Here is a 22,512-nt window from a genome sequence, read left to right on the forward strand (position 1 = left end):
CGTTTTTTGAATGAGAACGGCTCGTGGTGGAGTACACACCTCCGCCAGGCTGAACAGTTTATGCTTTGTACACCACCGAGAGGACGGATCCGGATCTTTCCCAAAATCTAACCAGCTTGTTCTTGTTGCCCACACAACATGTCCACCAAGTTTCATCCAAATCCGTCAATAACCTTTTGAGATATCGTGCAATATAGATATCGATTTTGGTTCTATCTCTCAATGGTTAAGAATCATTGAAGAAATTCTCACATCCAGATCCGGATCTTCACCAACATCGGATCAATTCGTCCTTGTCACACCCAATCCGTCCACCAAGTTTTGTCCGAATCTGGGAGATGCTTATTTGTTTCACATTCTCATCACAAAAAGTGTAAAGATGGGCTGTTTGGTACAAACCCAACACGAACCAACAGGTGGCGACATCACCGAGAACTCGGAACCTCATTGGTGTACTCGGAACCTCATTGCAACTCCTCGTGGTTGCAGCAGGTTGATCGGAATCTCAAGGAGATGGGGATGGGCCTGGCATCTGCCTGGGGGATGGCCAGATGGAGGCCCCTGGAGTACCGGCAGAAAGTGGACGCAGCAACACGCTGTTCTGGCACATGCTCCCAGACCTGACATGAACACTGTTATATTCCAAACGAAATTGTAGATTCATCTGTTATTGGTTAAAAAATGGAGCTCCCGGAGGAGCGGTCAAAAATTGCCAACGCCGACCATATTTCAGGTCGTCACAGCAGGGTATTGGGAAAAGTTTTCAATTAGCAATAATCGCGCCTCGGATAAACCTCATTGGCTACGATACTGCCACTGCGCAAAGCTACTGTGTACTCTCATGTGACTTAGTTATTCCCAACAATCATTCTCACTGTAATGGTGTCTGTAAGTCCTGTAACCTTCATCAAACTGGCTTTACCTTTGTTTTACCGAAATCTTGTAATTCTTCTCTCTCTGATTTCGGGATTGTTTCACTTAGACCCCATCCTGATGGAAAAGATATTGCACGTACGGCAGGTTCAAATCCGACACTCATTCATCACTCTGTGCACGTGGGGGCGTGGCCTGGAAAATGCTTAACGGTGATTGGCTGAATCAAATCAACGTTCCATTCCGCAACCCCTCCCACTGAGCTCCACAATCATACTGACCGGACAGCGGGTTGGGCACGTCAGATGAAAACAAGGGTTTTGGTGACGATCTGGATCCGGATACCAGAATTTTAAAAGCGATTCCTCACCATTGAGTGATGGGGTGAAAAATGATAAATATCATGATATTTCAAAAAGTTGTGGACAGATTATGACAAAACTTGGTGGACGAGTTGGGTGTGTGACAAGAACTAGCCGATTGGATTTTGGCTCAGGTCCGAATCCAGACCCAGCATATCAGCAGGATACAAAACGTAAACTATTCAACGTGGTGGAGGTACGCACTCCACTGAGTGCCGTTCTAATTTAACTGTGTTTTAGCAAATGAGCTAAAACGAAATGCTTGATCGTGTCCAACACTGGCAGGGTGAGGTTTATGCCCTCATGAACCCCTCTCTAGTTTATAACACCATTACATGACAAATGTTCATCCACAACAACTGAACAACACTAACACTTTACTTCCAAAATAGTTTGAATTGTATTTAAATCCATGGTACTTTGTATTGGATTTGTGAGATTTCTGTAACTTGTTGCTTTGTGCTACTAGAGATTACCTCCATGGTGGCCAGTGTCCCAGCAAGGCAAGGGTGGATGGAAAAACAATTATCATCACTGGAGGCAACACTGGAATTGGAAAGAAGATTGCAGCTGAGCTCGCTACCAGAGGTAAGAAATCAGGAAAAGTGGACATAATGCTGCAGGGCCGGACGTCGGCCGCGAGCACGACCGCGAGATGGAGCTGCAGCGTCGGCTCGACCGATCGCCCGGAATTTAGGTCGTCACTCCGGAGAAGTCCGGAGCCGACGGGTCCTGACTGGACCGAAGATCGCCAACAGGTCACCCTCGTGGAATAGGGTGAATAGCCAAATTTCTTTATACTTAAGTATCCATGCGGGGAATCTAGCAGGGAACCACAACCTCGGCCGACTCTGTACGATCCGAGTCACAGGTAACGGCTCGTATCTGGTGTAACCGAGCGGAGTTACCAGAGCCGCGCCGGACCAAATGAACAATTTTCCGCTTCGCTATTTTCCAACACGCACCATGCTAAGCCAATGAAAGAAGCACAGAAACCAGCTGGTACATTCAATAATAGGGTTATTTATTTTACAATAATTGGGGAGGGGAAGTACACAAGAGCAGAGTTATCACGACTATAAGAAATGCAATGTACAATGAGCAAAGAAAGCACTTGCACAGTTGTAACTTAAAGACGGGGCCCAAGGACACACACACGCACACACAAATGCCCAGAAAGACATGGACCTGTCCACCTCGTGTGGTTCTCGACGATCTTGGGGTAACGGGACTCGAACCCGCAACAGAGGCCGCTCCAAGCTCCAGGTACGTTGGGGAGTGTCGGGCGTTGGCACGCTCCTCCGGCTCGCAGGCAGGCGACACGAGATGATCTGAGTTGAGATGGTCGACCGCCCACAGCAATGCGCCAGACGAGATGCCTCAGATCCGCGCGATGCAGTCGGCTGCAGACCCGGACAGAGACGTGCACTCGAGCAGACTGGACGCAATCTCGAGCAGACTCTACGCGCACTCGAGCAGACTCGACGCGTACTCGAGCAGACTCGACGCGCACTCGAGCAGACTCGACGCGCACTCGAGCAGACTCGACGCACACTCGAGCAGACTCGACGCGCACTCGAGCAGACTCGACGCGTACTCGAGCAGACTCGACGCGTACTCGAGCAGACTCGACGCGCACTCGAGCAGACTCGACGCGCACTCGAGCAGACTGCACGTGCACTCGAGCAGACTCGACGCGCACTCGAGCAGACTCGACGCGCACTCGACGCGCACTCGAGCAGACTGCACGCGCACTCGAGCAGACTCGACACGCACTCGAGCAGACTCGACACGCACTCGAACAGACTGCACGCGCACTCGAGCAGACTCGACGCGCACTCGAGCAGACTGGACGCAAAATCCCCTCGTTGCTTCTTCTTTGTCGCTTTTCTTTTTGGAGCCCGTCCGCTCCCGTGGCCTGCTCCCATTGGGTGGACGGCGTGTCGCGGCTCCGCCTTCTTGCCAAGGACCGCCCCAACTCTGGTCTGCTCATTGCCCATTTGGCAGAAAACGACGCATACCCTTATTTGGCGTGCAGCTCAAGCGAAACGCTTTGTGACCATATACAGTGCGAAATCCACACCGAAACGCACACCGCCTGAGGCATGGAATTCCAGACACTCCCGCATGCCGAGAGCACACGAAGAATGCCGAGAGCAGAGTGTTGTTGTTGTTGTTGGTGATGTAAAATGTAAAAATCCTATCTATAAAATAATCCACAACGCACGTACAATTAACTCCCATTCAACTAGGGACGGGACCCTAACTAGAAACACGTACTTAGCGATATAACTGATCTATAGGACCTGGCTGTTGTGTGCTCATGGTTTCCAGATTTGCAACAATATATCTTTCACACAGACTTTCTGCACCACGATGGTACAGGGGAAATTTGTTACAGAGTGTAACAAGTTACCCCACATGCTTCCGCCATGTTTGACGTGACTGTGGCCGTACATAGAGACGACGAGTTTCGTGCTCGTGTGGTCGTAAGCGGCGATGTAATAAATTGTCCCTGTAACAGATCGCCCCAGTCAAGAGGGGGAGAGGTGAGGTGAACAAGGGGGTAAGAGGGATGTTGTGGAGAAGAACAGTGTTGCGGTAGAAGCATAACAACACCACAACCTTTCCAGGGAGACTATTCCATACATTCACATTGAGTTAACAAGAAAAAGAGCAATCAGAGGTTGCAAACCCTCGCCAGGACTTCTTTTGAGTGGTGTATTTTTATAGGTTTTTGGGTAAATCCAATATGGCTACCACACCATGTGACCTATGACATCATTTGTGTGACCCTTTTGTTCCTCATCTCATGGATAGGCAGTCATATGTGTCTTCACCTCATGAATAGGCAGTCTTTTCAGCCATTTTAGAGAAGATTTTTGAAGGTTTTTTTTTTTATAACAATATGGCTCCTGAATCACGTGACAAATGACATCATTAATTTCTTTTCTGTGGACCATTTTATCCCTCGATGACCCTTAAAATTTATACTGAATGGATGTAGTGTTTCATATATGCAATTATGACGCATAACAAAGGCACCTATGACATCATAAATATACCACACTCATTCCTCATGAGGTGTACTTGCTACGTGCTACTTCTACACCCATGGCTTGGGGAACACTTGTGTGAAGTCTCCGCTCGATCCGTCCAGTCGTTCTGGAGAAGATTTTTTAAAGGTCTTTAAGGGTAAATCTCATGTGGCTGCCAAACCATGTGACCAATGATATCATATACAGTATTACCCCGCTTATCCGCCAAGTTGGGGCAAGGTCATTTTTGGCGGATAACCGAGGGTACACGCGAGATAAGTTTGAAACAGCATGGCTCCTGTAGAGAGGAAAAGGGACCGTCAGTGTTTGACGGTGAAAGAGAAGAGAGAAATCTGTGAGTACTCTAAGAGTTTTCCATCAAAATCTCAACAAGACGTTGCCAATTTCTTCGCAGCGAAATGGGGGAAAGCCCGTGAAGAGGAGGACAATCGGTAATGTGATAAAACAGTCAGACCGATGGCTGAACAAATCGCTGGACGCGTCTATGATGCATCAAGTCAGTGGCAAACATTCGAATATCAAACCAGCGCTCTTTCTTTGGTTTCGCTCAGCGCGCGCTAAAACCATTCCACTAACTGAAGCTATACTGAGGACGAAGCCATGTTTTTTTGGAGGTAAGCTGGAAATTGTCGACTTCCATTACTCGAATGGTTGGATGAATCGCTTCAAAATGCGCTATGGTATATCATGTCGGAAGTTATGCGGTGAAAGTGCTAGTGTGTCCCAGGATTTAGTGAGTGTTGGTAGAACACAGGCAAAGGGTGTGCTGAAAGATTACCAGCCTCGTGATGTCCACAACATGGATGAAACGGGCCTGTTCTACCAAATGCTGCCTGACCGACCTTTCACTACGGGGGAGTATTCGAGGGGAACTAAGAAAGCAGAAGCTCGAATATCGCTAGCTGTTTGCAGCAACGCTGACGGTAGTGATAAGTCCTGTTAACTAGTCATCGGGAAAAGTGCTAATCCCAGGTGCTTCAAGGGATTCCAAGCATGACTTGCATTGCGATTACCGCAACAACAAAAAGTCGTGGATGACCAGCTTAGTGTTCCACGACTGGCTGTGCGATTTCGATAAGAAAATGCGAATAGCGAACCGCCATGTGCTGATTTTGCTGGATAATGCACCATCTCATATTCTGCCCGAGAACGAGGAGGGCCAAGTCAGTCTCACCAATACGAAAGTGCATTTCCTGCCGCCTAACACGACGTCGCATCTCCAGCCCATGGATGCCGGTGTCATAAACAATTTCAAGCAGCATTATCGAAGATATCAACTACAGCATTTGGTGGATGCGATTGACGAAAATCGAGAACCGAAGCTGGAACTGGGCGACGCTATTGGCTTCTCCAAGATGGCTTGGGATGAAGTGAAACCCGAAACCATCAAGAACTGTTTCAAACACACTGGCATCACCCCGGACAATCGGTCCGATCCTGTGACAACGTCCTCGTCTTCGACCGCCACCAGCACTACGTATCCGAGGAACATTTTCAAACAGATCGCTGAGCATTTCAATATAGATAGAGCCGTGCTGATGACACCAGAATAATTCGATCATACGGATGATCATTTCGAACCAACCGAGGTTCTTACAGATGATGAAATCGTCGATCTTGTGACTACCATTCATGACGAGGATACCGAGGAACCGGATGCACCACAAGAAGTAGCCACGGTTCCGAGCGCATTGGAAGCGAGGCGCGCCTTGGAACAAGTGATGAGGTACACAGAGAGCAACCGTAATACGAACGAGGAGGATATTACTGCCATTTCAAAACTCAGGATGTGCCTGAATGAACTTGTAATCTCTGTCGCTGAACAAAAGGAAATTACTGATTTCTTCCATCCTGTTGGGGTCCTGTGATGGCCCCGTAACACACATGTACTGTATGTGCGGCAATGAAAACGTGAATCATTTATGAAAATATGGTGAACGTTGTTCCGTTTGTTTGGTTTTGTTCTAGTGAGTAGGGAATGAGATTCTTAGACCCCTACGAGCCCTACCCGACACCCCTTGCACCCCTCCAGATCATCTCACGTGTCCCCTCGCTTATCCGCTAAAAATGACCTTGCCCCAACTTGGCGGATAAGCGGGGTAACACGGAATGTGAATCTTTTTGTTTCTCATGGACAGGCAGACGTGGAAAGTTTCTCCTCAATCTGTTCAGCCACTTCAGAGATTTTTGAAAGTTTTTTTTTTGTTTTTAGATCCTCGTGGAGGATCTCGAAGTCTTACTCACGTTGTTCTTCTTCTTGTGGACTTTTGTGTTTCACAGCGTACAGTTTTCATCGAAACTTCCTGAAACTTGGCGTATATATGTAAAAATTCCCTGCGCAGACAGTAACCATCTCCAGTTTAGAAAATTCCTCCGAGAAAAAAAGTTATGACGTCATAATATCGCTGCTCATGGAAATTGTCTATACCATCATCTCTGAAACTAGGCGAGCTGTTTGAATTTCGTTTGTGGGAATCAAGCCGGGCATTAGCACAGAAAATTTAATTTATTGCAAACCTGATACTGTACATCACAGACGTCATAGTCGTTTTATGACGTCATCATTAAGAGCACGACGATCTCAGCTCATTTGAGCTTGTTTTTGAAAACAATATGCCTGCCGAATCACGTGACCGATGACGTCATTATTATTTTTCTTTTTCTGTGGACCATTTTATCCCGAGACGACCCTCAAAATTTTTCAAACTGATCGGATGTGTCGTTCTACATAATGCAATGATGACGTCATAACGAGGGTACATATGACGTCATAAAAACACAATCCCCATGAGGAGTACTATTCCCTTCATCATGTTCAACATCTCGATCAGATCGCCTCCTTTCTCGTGCATCAACTCCTGTCTCCTCCAGCTCCTCCTCATTGGCTTCATTGCTCATTCTCGAGTTTCGACTCCAGACTCGAAGAGAGACCCAGAATCAATTGAGTCACTCGACTCCGAATTCTCTCTATCGCAGCTGTTCTTCCTTCGATGTGGTGACCAAAGCTGTATATTGTACTCTGTGCAAGACTCAACACGACGCCTCATGAAATTCCCGGACAGCGATGTGCCGCATAATTTAACTAATTGGGCGGTGTATGATTAACGAAAGTTAGTATAGCTGTTGTACCAAACGTTTCGGTAACAAAACACATTATCGTCGTTGTGTTTAGTCCCGACTGGCACACCCGCATTCTGATGTGTCTCAGATAAAAATTCTGTTCCCAGCGCTACCCAAGAGACTCCAGTTGTGTCGCCCTTTTGCCTTGTGATGTTTGGGGGGTTTGCTTTCGAGCGCCATGAATCGAAACTTATTTCGTTTTTCCCTCATGGGAACCATCATCGGTGGAACGGTTATATTCAAGTAAGTCTCGTTCAACGTGCTTGGAGCGATTTCCTCTTCTCACACGTCTCCGTCATCACACACACACACACACACACACACACACACACACACACACACACACACACGCACACACGCACACACGCACACACGCACACACGCACGCACGCACGCACGCACGCACACACACACACACACACACACCGCGATTCCGCCGTGCACTGTACGGAGCTGCACTGTACTTCGACATTTTAATTGTTTATCCCGCTTCACCATCATTTTTTTTTTAATCAACAATTTTCAATTTTAACCAAGACGGGAAAAACTAAATAATCGATGATTATATTCATTGTATATAATATTAATATGGAATAGGCAAAGCCTAGAAGCGAACGGATAATTATTCTTACATTCGCTTCTTAAATATATCAAATTAAAGTCTTTTTGCTATGAAAAAATAAATATTACCTCAACATTACCTTCACAACAACAACGACACCACCTAGAACAGGATCTCATCCAAAAAAAATTTATATTACCTCAACATTACCTTCACAACAACAACTGCACCGCCTAGAACAGGATCTCATTTTAAAAAATTAATATTACCTCAACATTACCTTCACAACAACGACACCGCCTAGAACAGGATCTCATTTTAAAAAATTAATATTACCTCAACATTACCTTCACAACAACAACTACACCGCCTAGAACAGGATCTCATCCAAAAAAATTAATATTACCTCAACATTACCTTCACAACGACAACGACACCACCAAGAACAGGATCTCATCCAAAAAAAATTATATTACCTCAACATTACCTTCACAACGACAACTACACCGCCAAGAACAGGATCTCATTTAAAAAAAATAAACATGACCTCAACATTAGCTTCACAACAACGACACCGCCGAGAACAGGATCTCATTTTAAAAAATTAATATTACCTCAACATTACCCTCACAACAACAACTACACCGCCTAGAACAGGATCTCATCCAAAAAAATTAATATTACCTCAACATTACCTTCACAACAACAACTCCACTGCCTAGAACAGGATCTCATTTTAAAAAATTAATATTACCTCAACATTACCTTCACAACAACAACGACACCACCGAGAACAGGATCTCATTTTAAAAAATTAATATTACCTCAACATTACCCTCACAACAACAACTACACCGCCTAGAACAGGATCTCATCCAAAAAAATTAATATTACCTCAACATTACCTTCACAACAACAACGACACCACCGAGAACAGGATCTCATCCAAAAAAATTTATATTACCTCAACATTACCTTCACAACAACAACTACACCGCCAAGAACAGGATCTCATTTAAAAAAAATAAACATGACCTCAACATTACCTTCACAACAACGACACCGCCTAGAACAGGATCTCATTTTAAAAAATTAATATTACCTCAACATTACCCTCACAACAACAACTACACCGCCTAGAATAGGATCTCATCCAAAAAAATTAATATTACCTCAACATTACCTTCACAACGACACCACCTAGAACAGGATCTCATCCAAAAAAATTTATATTACCTCAACATTACCTTCACAACGACAACTACACCGCCAAGAACAGGATCTCATTTTAAAAAAAATAAACATTACCTCAACATTACCTTCACAACAACGACACCGCCGAGAACAGGATCTCATTTAAAAAAATTAATATTACCTCAGCATTACCTTCACAACAACAACGACACCGCCTCGAACAGGATCTCATCCAAAAAAATTTATATTACCTCAACATTACCTTCACAACAACAACGACACCACCTAGAACAGGATCTCATCCAAAAAAATTTATATTACCTCAACATTACCTTCACGACAACAACTACACCGCCAAGAACAGGATCTCATTTAAAAAAAAATAAACATTACCTCAACATTACCTTCACAACAACAACTACACCGCCTTGAACAGGATCTCATCCAAAAAAATTTATATTACCTCAACATTACCTTCACAACAACAACTACACCGCCTAGAACAGGATCTCATTAAAAAAATATATATATTACCTCAACATTACCTTCACAACGACAACTACACCGCCAAGAACAGGATCTCATCCAAAAAAAATTATATTACCTCAACATTACCTTCACAACGACAACTACACCGCCTAGAACAGGATCTCATTTAAAAAAATAAATATTACCTCAACATTACCTTCACAACAACAACGACACTGCCTTGAACAGGATCTCATCCAAAAAAAATTATATTACCTCAACATTACCTTCACAACGACAACTACACCGCCTAGAACAGGATCTCATCTAAAGAAATTAATATTACCTCAACATTACCTTCACAACGACAACTACACCGCCTAGAACAGGATCTCATTAAAAAAAAAAAAAATATTACCTCAACATGACCTTCACAACTACAACTACACCGCCTTGAACAGGATCTCATCCAAAAAAAATTATATTACCTCAACATTACCTTCACAACAACAATGACACCACCTAGAACAGGATCTCACCCAAAAAAAATTATATTACCTCAACATTACCTTCACAACGACAACTACACCGCCTAGAACAGGATCTCATTAAAAAAAATAAATATTACCTCAACATTACCTTCACAACAACAACTACACGGCCTAGAACAGGATCTCATCTAAAAAAAAATTATATTACCTCAACATTACCTTCACAACAACAACTACACCGCCGAGAACAGGATCTCATCTAAAAAAATTAATATTACCTCAACATTACCTTCACAACAACAACTACACCACCGAGAACAGGATCTCATTAAAAAAATAAATATTACCTCAACATTACCGTCACAACAACAACTACACCGCCTTGAACAGGATCTCATCCAAAAAAAATTATATTACCTCAACATTACCTTCACAACGACAACTACACCGCCGAGAACAGGATCTCATCCCAAAAAAATTATATTACCTCAACATTACCTTCACAACGACAACTACACCGCCTAGAACAGGATCTCATCTAAAAAAATAAATATTACCTCAACATTACCTTCACAACAACAACGACACCGCCTTGAACAGGATCTCATCCAAAAAAAATTATATTACCTCAACATTACCTTCACAACGACAACTACACCGCCTAGAACAGGATCTCATCTAAAAAATAAATATTACCTCAACATTACCTTCACAACGACAACTACACCGCCTAGAACAGGATCTCATTTAAAAAAATAAATATTACCTCAACATTACCTTCACAACGACAACTACACCGCCTAGAACAGGATCTCATCTAAAAAAATTAATATTACCTCAACATTACCTTCACAACGACAACTACACCGCCGAGAACAGGATCTCATCTAAAAAAATTAATATTACCTCAACATTACCTTCACAACAACATGGAAGCCTGGTGTTGGTGCAATGGTTGGGGCAGCGGCTTGGGATCCAAAAAGGTCCCGAGTTCAAGCCCCGTTGGGCCACTGAATTAATACACCAGGGGGTTGACTCAACCTGTCATCCTTCCGAGGTCGGTGAAATGAGTACCAGTGTACTGGGCCAGTGTATACCCCAGTTAAAATAGGTGTACCATATCCCTGTGTCGTAAGAGGCGACCAGGGTTGCGTCAGGAAGGGCATCCGGCGTAAAACATGTGCCAAATCACTATGTGGATCATATGGATGATCCGCTGTGGCAACCCCTAACAGGAGCAGCCGAAAGAAGAAGAAGAATTACCTTCACAACAACAACTACACCGCCTAGAACAGGATCTCATTTAAAAAAATAAATACTTGAAGCGAACGTAGAATTCTTCTTACATTCGCTTCTCTTCTTCTTCTTCTTCTTTCGGCTGCTCCCGTTCGGGGTCGCCACAGCGGATCATCCGTATGATCTGCATAGTGATTTGGCACATGTTTTACGCCGGATGCCCTTCCTGACGCAACCCTGGTCGCCTCTTACAACACAGGGATAAGGTACACCTATTTTAACCGGGGTATACACCGGCCCAGTACACTGGTACTCATTTCGCCGACCTCAGAAGGATGACAGGCTGAGTCAACCCCCTGGTGTATTAATTCAGTGGCCCAACGGGGCTTGAACTCAGGACCTTTTGGATCCCAAGCCGCTGCCCTTACCACTGCGCCAACACCAGGCTGAGTCTTACATTCGCTTCTGACTTTACCTATAACTTGTTCACAACTGTCTCCGCAATTTCCGGTTACTTCGGCCTGGATTCGGGATCAGCGATCAAATAATCACGATTAAAAGTTATTTTTTGATGATGCGGGAGATATATTTATTAAAATCAGTGGAGGAAATATACACCATGTCTGATATTACTTGGGTCTTTCATGTCTCCGACGATGCCTTTATCTCCCGGCATGCATCATTCCCCATGCAAAAACCGGAAAAAAAAAACAGAAGCAAAAAAAACCGGAAGCAAAAGGGTCATAGCCAACGACACGGATTCCAAATTGCCAGGGGTATTGTGTTGTTGTTGTTGTTGTTTCCTATTCTCTCAAGTGTACGTGTGAAGTATGAAGCTCACGACGTTCGCTATAATGTGAAACTGAATGGGGTAAGTAGTTTTGTTCACGACGGTGTGGGGAACGCTGCTGCGAATGACACCGCCTTGGTGATAAACACCGCACCAAAAAACATTAAAAACAAATTTTACGTAATTTTAAGCATACATTTCAATTAAATGACGATGTTGGACCTGATGAATGTTTCATATTTCTTTTTCAAGGGCACTTGCCGCAAAACAGGTAACTTCCGACCATTCATTTGTGTCACGTGACCAACTTGAGTGAAGTCCATGGCACGTCATCACAATTGCCCCACGCTTCCCGTGTCAAGCACAGTCAGAAGATGGCAAAAAGGTTCAACCAGGAATGACCCAGTCATTACATATTTCATCCGTCCCCCCAATGTTGATTGCAAATACAACGAACGTTCCGTTAAACAAGCTCAAATGAGCGAAGATCCTCATCCTCTTAATGATGACGTCATAAAAACGAATATGACGTCACTGTGATGCATCAGGTTTGCGATAAATTATCTGTGCTAATGCCCGGCTTGATTCCCGCAAACAAAATTCAAACAGCTTGCCTAGTTTCGGAGATAATGGTATAGGCGATTTCCATTAGCGGCGATATTATGACGTCAACTTTTTTTCTGGGAAGAATTTCCAAAATCGGAGATGGTTACTGCCAGCGCGTGGGCTTTCTGGATATACATGGCAAGTTTCACAAAGATCCGATGAAAACTCTGGGTTGTGAAACAAAAAATGTCAAAAAATAGGAATGACGTCATAAAAATTGATATGACGTCATAGTGATATATCATATGTGTGGTAATTCATCTCTGCTAATGCCCTGTTCGATTCCCACAAACAGAATTCAAAAAGCTTGCCTAGTTTTGGAGATAAATTTATAGGTGATTTCCATTTGCGGAGATATTTTGACGTCATAACTTTTTTTCTTGGAGGAATTTTCAAAATCGGAGATGGTTCCTGTCTGCGCAGGGTATTTTTACATGTATACGCCAAGATTCAGGAAGTTTCGATGAAAACTGGAGGCTGTGAAACACAAAGGTCCACAAGAAGTAGATGAAGAACAACAACGTGAGTAAGACTTAGAGATCCTCCACGAGGATCTAACAATGTTTTGCAATGTGCCCTCGATTTCATTTTTTTGGTATCTGACCTTTTGACCCCCGTTCCAGGGATGGTGTCAAAATGATACTCCTCTTGCACATTCTTACCATGTGGTGACCACAACCACCAAGTTTGGTGAATTTCTGCCCAGCTGTGTCATACAAGATCGACGGATGGACGGACAGAGCAGAGCCGACCGATTCAAATGTCCCATGTTTTTTGAATGAGAACGGCTCGTGGTGGAGTACACACCTCCGCCAGGCTGAACAGTTTATGCTTTGTACACCACCGAGAGGACGGATCCGGATCTTTCCCAAAATCTAACCAGCTTGTTCTTGTTGCCCACACAACATGTCCACCAAGTTTCATCCAAATCCGTCAATAACCTTTTGAGATATCGTGCAATATAGATATCGATTTTGGTTCTATCTCTCAATGGTTAAGAATCATTGAAGAAATTCTCACATCCAGATCCGGATCTTCACCAACATCGGATCAATTCGTCCTTGTCACACCCAATCCGTCCACCAAGTTTTGTCCGAATCTGGGAGATGCTTATTTGTTTCACATTCTCATCACAAAAAGTGTAAAGATGGGCTGTTTGGTACAAACCCAACACGAACCAACAGGTGGCGACATCACCGAGAACTCGGAACCTCATTGGTGTAAAGTGAATTCCATAAAACATTCCAAATGGAACCAAGAAGTTTACACTGCAGATGAAGAAGAAGAGTGCATGCACGGACATCCCGACGTATCCCCTTTTGGCAGTTTTGCAGTCCGAACTTTCAAACAAACCAAACTTTTTTCTTTTTTTTAAAATGTAAGTTAAACCCATAATTATGGGTTTCCTGGGTCAAAACTAAGATCCAGGCTTTCGGTGACATCTTGGATGCCGCTGTCCTGTCTGTGCCTGTTTGTGGTGAGGATGTTGAGGTCGTGGAGAGATTCACTTACCTTGGCAGTGATATTCATGTCTCTGCTGGCTGTGAGTCAGAGGTCAATAGACATCTGGGTCGGGCCTGGGGAGTCATGGATTCACTGGATCATGGGGTGCGGTGCTGCCGGTACCTGTGCGGGAGGACGAAAGTCCGAGTCTTCAGGTCCTTGGTTCTTCCAGTCTTGCTCTATGGATGCGAGACTTGGACTCTGACCAAGGATCTGAGACAGAGACTTAATTCCTTTGGTGCCAGATCTCTTCGGAGAATCCTTGGCTATCGCTGGTTGCACTTTGTGTCCAATGAGCGGTTGCTGAGAGAGACTCAAATGAGATTTGTTACCTGCATAGTCCGTGAGCGTCAGCTGCGGCTGTATGGACATGTGGCTCATTTTCCTGACGCTGATCCTGCTCACCAGATTCTCTCAGCGAGGGAGTCTCGTGAGTGGAGGATGCCAATGGGCCGACCACGTTCCTCGTGGTTGCAGCAGGTTGATCGGAATCTCAAGGAGATGGGGATGGGCCTGGCATCTGCCTGGGGGATGGCCAGACGGAGGCCCTGGAGGCCCCTGGAGTACCGGCAGAAAGTGGACGCAGCAACACGCTGTTCTGGCACATGCTCCCAGACCTGACATGAACACTGTTATATTCCAAACGAAATTGTAGATTCATCTGTTATTGGTTAAAAAATGGAGCTCCCGGAGGAGCGGTCAAAAATTGCCAACGCCGACCATATTTCAGGTCGTCACAGCAGGGTATTGGGAAAAGTTTTCAATTAGCAATAATCGCGCCTCGGATAAACCTCATTGGCTATGATACTGCCACTGCGCAAAGCTACTGTGTACGCTCACGTGACTTAGTTATTCCCAACAATCATTCTCACTGTAATGGTGTCTGTAAGTCCTGTAACCTTCATCAAACTGGCTTTACCTTTGTTTAACCGAAATCTTGTAATTCTTCTCTCTCTGATTTCGGGATTGTTTCACTTAGACCCCATCCTGATGGAAAAGATATTGCACGTACGGCAGGTTCAAATCCGACACTCATTCATCACTCTGTGCACGTGGGGGCGTGGCCTGGAAAATGCTTAACGGTGATTGGCTGAATCAAATCAACGTTCCATTCCGCAACCCCTCCCACTGAGCTCCACAATCATACTGACCGGACAGCGGGTTGGGCACGTCAGATGAAAACAAGGGTTTTGGTGACGATCTGGATCCGGATACCAGAATTTTAAAAGCGATTCCTCACCATTGAGTGATGGGGTGAAAAATGATAAATATCATGATATTTCAAAAAGTTGTGGACAGATTATGACAAAACTTGGTGGACGAGTTGGGTGTGTGACAAGAACTAGCCGATTGGATTTTGGCTCAGGTCCGAATCCAGACCCAGCATATCAGCAGGATACAAAACGTAAACTATTCAACGTGGTGGAGGTACGCACTCCACTGAGTGCCGTTCTAATTTAACTGTGTTTTAGCAAATGAGCTAAAACGAAATGCTTGATCGTGTCCAACACTGGCAGGGTGAGGTTTATGCCCTCATGAACCCCTCTCTAGTTTATAACACCATTACATGACAAATGTTCATCCACAACAACTGAACAACACTAACACTTTACTTCCAAAATAGTTTGAATTGTATTTAAATCCATGGTACTTTGTATTGGATTTGTGAGATTTCTGTAACTTGTTGCTTTGTGCTACTAGAGATTACCTCCATGGTGGCCAGTGTCCCAGCAAGGCAAGGGTGGATGGAAAAACAATTATCATCACTGGAGGCAACACTGGAATTGGAAAGAAGATTGCAGCTGAGCTCGCCACCAGAGGTAAGAAATCAGGAAAAGTGGACATAACACTATTTCCATGAAAGTACAGACAATGCAGGGAGTCAAGGATGGCTCAAGAAGATGCATTCATACCTTTTAGGGTTCAACCTATATAAAGCAATATCACCTGAAAAATTCCCACTCTTGCCACTCGATTCGACTGACTGCTCAATGTTGGCCTGGCAGCATGAATTGGGTCGCAGTGTTGGAGCTATCGCAAGCAGTGTAACCTGGTTTCAAGGAATATTCAAGAAGACTGGACCACTTGCTATCTGCAGTGGTAGCATCATGACCCCCAAAAAGTAATCCACCATTTGATTAATCCTTGCTGCTTGTTTGGGGGAATTGAACACGGGTCCTCTCGCTTGTGAGGCGAGTGTGCTCTAAACTCGTCCCCGGGCCTCCTATAATTTTGTAGCATACTGTCAGAGCATGTTATTCAGTTTTGTATGTAATAAATATATTGCTTCTGATTGCAATGGGACCGAGGTGGGGTGTGGGTGGGGGTGGGTTAAACCTGCCAACAAAGTGATTTTTTCCTTCAAACCATGGTGGTTACTGGTTTTTATATCTAACTAACAAAGGTACCCAGCGTTGCCGGGCACTGCCAGGTCCTTCCTCCCACCCCTTCCCCTGCCTCCTCCCACCCCACCCTCCATTATTCAAAAGAAGATGTAGGGAGGGTTTCACATAATTTATTGTGACCATCCCTACCTTGTTTACATACTCTTTAGCAAATCATTGTTACATCCATTTACATTTTTTTTTTAAGTTTTTTTTTTTAACTTGTAGAATATGCTTGTACGTTTGCTGTAAAATATTGTTATGGACTTGGATTTCAGTGATTACCATGAGAGGAAGCACTTGGATTCCTCCCGAACGCCTGGCCCTGTAGGCCAACGTGCCGTGGATAAGTCCGTGGCCCGACGGGTTGGTTAGAAACCAGACGCCGGCAAAAGCAATTACACGGAGCAGCATCCTCATCTCCACAGCCATCTTACCTCCTCATTGGGACGACTATCTTAGCCTGGTGTTGGCTTAGTGGTTGGGATGGCTGGCTTGGGATCTTAGGGTCCTGAGTTTGAGTCCTGCGAGCTGCTGCATCAACACCAGGTGCGGTTGACTTAGCCTGTCATCCTTCCAAGGTTGGCAAAATAAGTATGCTGGTATCCTGTGTTGGAGTGGTGACCCGTCCAGGATTGTGCCCAATAGCCAAGGACACTGCTTAGGCAGCACCAACGCTCTGCACAGAGTATGGTCCCAATGGATGGATGGATGGATGGATGGATTACCGTTCAATGACTGAATGCTAATATCCAAGATGCGGTGAATTCCTCTTTTCTTCTCTCAGCTTCTGCATAAAAAAGGGTTCCAATGGGGAGGGGCAATTTAGATTACAGCGCTGAAGGTGACAGTCGTTCGTCACCGTTGAAATATCAGCCTGGACCAGATCCTAACCGGAAGCAACTTACCTCCACAGCATCACCCATTGTTTATAAACCATGTTGTTTTTATTATTATTATTTTATCGGAGGGTGGTTCCCTCGATGTTGTAATGAAAAGCTTCACTCGCATCACATTTGAGGAGGGGGGGGGGGGCGTTGGCAAATTCAGGTCATAATTTATCAGACAACTCAAAGCAACTCTCTCCCAGCATCCTGCTGCTAAAGTGCCGCTGCATCATGTTGGCCATCGTGCTCCTACTCCATACAAACCAAAAGGGAAATCGATGAACTTTAACATCATTCTATGGGTTACATATGACAAGTTGCCTGAAAGCGATATCACTTTACTCCATCGGGTTATTTACCCTTATAGCATAGTGCATGTGTTTTCTGCAGGTGGACGAGTGATCTTAGCTTGCCGGGACATGGATAAGTGCGAGTCGGCTGCAAGGGACATCCGAAGAGACACATTGAACCGGAATGTCGTGGCACGGAAACTAGATCTTGCCTCCTTCGCCTCAGTCCGCAACTTTGCCAAGCAAATTGAAGAAGGTTTGCAACAATTGCACACGCCTAAATTGCCTTTTAATGCACCATTTCCTCTGATGAATGATTTTCTGCAAGGAGGCATCAATAGAGATAATAGATATACCAAGGTTGATGTTAAATTAAGAATAGTAGTTAGTAGAAGGTAAAAGTGATAGTTATATCATGTCTGAAGAATTCCGTCAGCTTACTTCCTGCTTGATTCAATGATCAACCGGATCATCATCTGGGAACCGCCCAGCGTCAAGGTTTCGACCCTTCAATCCGAGAACCCTTCAGAAAAGTGGTTCTATAACTATTGTTGTATATGAAGGTCAGAAAGAGGAGAGATGGATTTGGAGGAGAAGAGAAATGGGATGTCATTGTAAGAGAGATACATGGGAGCAGGGGGAGATAGAAAAGATTGGAAGAGAGGAGAGGGGGGAATGGCGAGAGAGGAGAGATGAGGAAGGAGAGAAGAATGTGGAGATAGGATAAGAAAATTATGAATTTTGATATCAAGCAGAAGTGGCGGTGGGGAAGGGGGATGGGAAGGATAGATAGTTAGATATATGGGAGAACAGATGAGAGGAGACTTTGATAACAATTGTGATTCTTGCGTGTTGTGCTTCGACAACCTCCATTCCTCCCAGAAATGTACGAGAACCGATGCAACAGCCCAGGCCCCACCTTCTCACATGTAATCACATTAACATGTGGATAACATATCTAAAACTAACCTTCACCGTCACACTGATGACGTTGAAACTTATTACTGTTTCACCAATTGCATTGTATTTGACAAACACATTCATAGATTGTACCTCTTTTTTTCCCCCATCCAGCTCATGGATGCCACCTTTTCCTTCAAAATTCCTCATCTTTTTTGTTTTCTTTTTTTTTTGTGCAGAGGAAGATTTGCATGTTCTCATCAACAATGCTGCAGTGATGCGATGCCCAGAAACAAAAACGGAGGATGGTTTTGAAATGCAGTTTGGGGTCAATTACCTTGGTATGGTCACAATGTGGATTGGTGTTTCCGTTTGAGTACATAGTAAATGATGATGGGATATCTAATGTTAAAATTCCAGATACTGAGTTGATTTATTCATTGTCGTCGAGTGTGCTGGTCCTGCAAACTCCTTATTGAGCCTTAGATCACAGTCATCTTCTCCTCCTCCTCTTCCCTTTATAAGGGGTGAGATGCAATGGGACCGAGCTTTTGCCCTGCCTCGACCACGATACTCCTCCACTTCTTTCTGTCCTCAGACAACTCGAGACACTCTCCAAACACCCCCAAATTACTGATATCCTTCCTCACACAATCCTCCCATCTCAGTCTACCTCGTTTCCTCCCACCTTGCTCCCTCAACCTTTCTGCTCTCTTTGCCATTCTCTCTTCACCCATCTGTACCAAATGTCCAGCCCATCTTAGCCAGCATTTTACCAATCTCCCTGTCAAGCTCATCTGCACACCAATCTCCTTCCTCAGTTCATCAATCCTCCTTCTATCCACCCTCTTCACTCCCACAATCCTCCTGACGCAGTTGTTCTCCCAAACCTGCAGCCTCTGTTGTTGTCTTTCTGTCAATGCCACCGTTTCCAGACCGTAAAGGTAGGCCGGCATTACACATTACATCAGAACCTTCCCTTTCAAGTTTCTTGATATCATTAACCTCCGCCATTGAAGATGGACGGAGGTTACTGTTTTCACCCCTGTCTGTTTGTTTGTTTGTGAACAGTATTTCGACGAAACTTGGTGGGAGGATTAGGTATGGTCCAAGGATCATGCCATTAGATTTTGGACTTGGTCCAAAGTCCAATATGGCCGCTATGGCGGCCATTTTGAAAAAATATTTGAAATTTTTTTTTGCAATTCTACATGTTTTAAGTGATTTCCAAGCAAAAAAAAAAATGTTAGAGAAAAAAAAAACAAATTTTGCAACTTTTTTTTCAAAAAAATGTCGATTTTATTTTTTTGCCATTTCTCCATGCGTGTCGATCTCGTTTAGTTTATTCAATCATGGTTCAGTAGAGTCTGATCCGTTTTGACCTACAATGAATAGGATATCAGGTTCATTTAAGTGACCCAGCACTATTGGTGGCGGAGGTTTTGCACTCTACCAAGTGCTCCCCCTCTAGTTCTGTCCACCATTACTCCCTCCATCCTCCTCCACGCATTCACACCCAACTGAATCCTCCTCTGCCTCTGACTTACCATCCCCGGTCACTGTTCCCCTCAGATAATCCAGCCTATTTTTCACTGCTTGATCGCCTTCCCCTCTAACCTGATATTCATTTATTTTCTCTGCCACCTGACCGACATCACCTCAGTCTTCTCCATACTCATCTTCAGCCTATGCTTCCCAAGTGCCTCCCTCCACTCCCCCAGTACTTCCTGTATCTCCTGCCTACTCGCCACCACAACAGCCAGATCTTCCGCATACAACATCCTCCCCAGAATACCCCTCATGTTTACCTTCCTGCTTACCAGTTCCATCATCATGATAAACACGAGTTGGCTGAGAGCACTTCCCTGCATCAAACTGATGTTCACACTGAACTCCTCAGACATCCAAGGACCAACCAAAACTCTTCCCTTCGTTCCCTTGTACATCCCTTCCACCAACCTAACTTCTGCTTCTGGAACTCCCATCCATCTCAGTGTTGCTATCACTATCTCTCTCGGGACAGTGTTTCAGCATGAACATCCCCTCCGTCGTCCCCCTACCCTTTATAACCCCCCGCTGCTCTTCTCTGATCTCCATCTCCACACTCTTCCCTTATCTTCCCATCCAGAATCCTCTCCAGCACCTTCAAAACATGACTGAGGAGCATAATCATTTAGCTCATCCATGATCCTAAACTCTTGTATTAAAGAAAATAAATCAACAGAAAGTTGACAATGGTTTACCGGCCGCCATGAGAAGCAAAGTATAAAATCGGATGTTGTGGGCATTCACCGTCAGAACAACCAATACAGACAGGAGAGCGATAATTGTGTCATGTTCAAAAACAATTGAACAACATATTTGATGATGCAATATCCCTCTTAATTTTGATTGCTCTTTGCTCTGACGAAGAGGTAACGCCCGAAACGTTAGCTTCTTGCATCCCACGGCGGTTAGCATACCTCAATCAATATTCTGTCAATTCCATCCATCCATCGTTCTTCCACAACACGATGCAGGGATCCTTGTCACTAGCCAGACTGGGTAATTGTTTAAAGCGTGTATCCTGGAAACATAAAATTCCATGAAGACGATAGGATCCCTTCTGTTAGTCACGAGTCAGTCCATCCATCCATCTATCGGGACCATACTCTGTGCAGAGCGTTGGTGCTGCCGAAGCAGTCTCCTTGGCTATCGGACACAATCCTAGACGGGTCGCCACTCCGACACAGGATACCAGCAAGCTGGCACTCATTTTGCCGACCTCGGAAGGATGACAGGCAGAGTCAACCCCACCTGGTATTAATTCAACAGCTGAGTGGGATTTGAAGTCAGGATCTCAGGATCCCAGGATCCCAAGCCCACCACCCTAAATGAATCAGTCATTTTTTAAAAGTAGCTTCAATAAATCATATTATTCGGGAAGATAAACAACGCTCTTGTTGTCTTGTCTTTGCCGATACATGACACCTGTGTGGCCTTTTCTATGCAGGTCATTTCCTGCTGACTAACCTGCTGCTGGATAAGCTGTTGGCATCAGCACCGAGCCGCATCATCAACGTTTCATCCATGGCTTACATCGCAGGAAAGCTCGACCCCGAGGACCTGCAGTCCCAGAACATCCCGTACAATGCCAAAATGGCGTACTGCCGCAGCAAAATGGCCGCCATGTTGTTCACGCACGAACTGAGCCGACGATTGAATCGTAAGCTTGGATTGAAGGAAGGTCGCTGAAGCATTATTATCAATGCCGTTTCTTTTGTACATTATAAGAATAGTGATTTGTTACTGACAACAATGACACATAATTGCAATGTGACGTTTTCTGAAATGCCAATGAAGTACATTCCATTCCCTCACGTTGGCAACAGACACGGGTATCACGGTCAACGCGGTAAACCCAGGAGTCGCCGCCACGGACCTGGGACGGCACACGGGTCTGCACCAGTCAACCATTTCTCGTAACGTTCTCGGTAAGTCATTTCGGAACAGAAATGAACCTTCCATTTTAGTTAGTGGAAACACCGGCTCCTACAGGTACGGCTGCGGGGGTATGTGTATGTATGTGTGTATGTATGTATGTATGTATGTATGTGTGTGTATGTGTGTATGTATGTATGTATGTATGTATGTATGTATGTATGTACACACCTCAGGACCCAAACGACCCTGAGGACCAAAATGTCCCCGAGGATCCTAAAAGACTAAAAAGACCCTGAAGACCTAAAAGACCCCAATGATCTATATGACCCTGAGGACTTAAAACACCCAAAAGACCCCAAAGGAC

At 44.6% G+C, this 22,512-nt stretch overlaps 1 protein-coding gene and 2 non-coding genes across 5 annotated transcripts in view; 1 reads left to right on the plus strand and 2 right to left on the minus strand.

Annotated features, from left to right (window-relative positions):
- Nucleotides 1–687: 687 nt before the first annotated feature.
- On the minus strand, nucleotides 688–828 carry LOC147022805 (U4 spliceosomal RNA). The gene has a single exon (XR_015060573.1). It is a non-coding gene; the product is annotated as a U4 spliceosomal RNA (small nuclear RNA).
- Nucleotides 829–7,499: 6,671 nt separating this feature from the next.
- RDH13 (retinol dehydrogenase 13) overlaps nucleotides 7,500–22,512 on the plus strand; it is a 32,089-nt gene continuing 17,076 nt past the window's right edge. For all 3 annotated transcript variants that reach the window (XM_085887637.1, XM_085887636.1, XM_085887638.1), the window contains exons 1-6: nucleotides 7,500–7,657; nucleotides 15,966–16,084; nucleotides 17,926–18,081; nucleotides 18,965–19,066; nucleotides 21,718–21,930; nucleotides 22,097–22,198. In XM_085887637.1, coding sequence (XP_085743763.1) covers nucleotides 7,593–7,657; nucleotides 15,966–16,084; nucleotides 17,926–18,081; nucleotides 18,965–19,066; nucleotides 21,718–21,930; nucleotides 22,097–22,198 — 757 coding nt within the window. In that variant the 5' untranslated portion in view covers nucleotides 7,500–7,592. The remainder of the gene's footprint in view (nucleotides 7,658–15,965; nucleotides 16,085–17,925; nucleotides 18,082–18,964; nucleotides 19,067–21,717; nucleotides 21,931–22,096; nucleotides 22,199–22,512) is intronic.
- LOC147022807 (U4 spliceosomal RNA) lies at nucleotides 14,949–15,089 on the minus strand. Its single transcript, XR_015060574.1, has one exon. It is a non-coding gene; the product is annotated as a U4 spliceosomal RNA (small nuclear RNA).

This window comes from Eptatretus burgeri, chromosome 7 (genome assembly GCF_056783735.1).
Source record: "Eptatretus burgeri isolate ZD-2024b chromosome 7, Ebu_testis_v1, whole genome shotgun sequence".
Taxonomy (NCBI): Eukaryota; Metazoa; Chordata; class Myxini; order Myxiniformes; family Myxinidae; genus Eptatretus; species Eptatretus burgeri.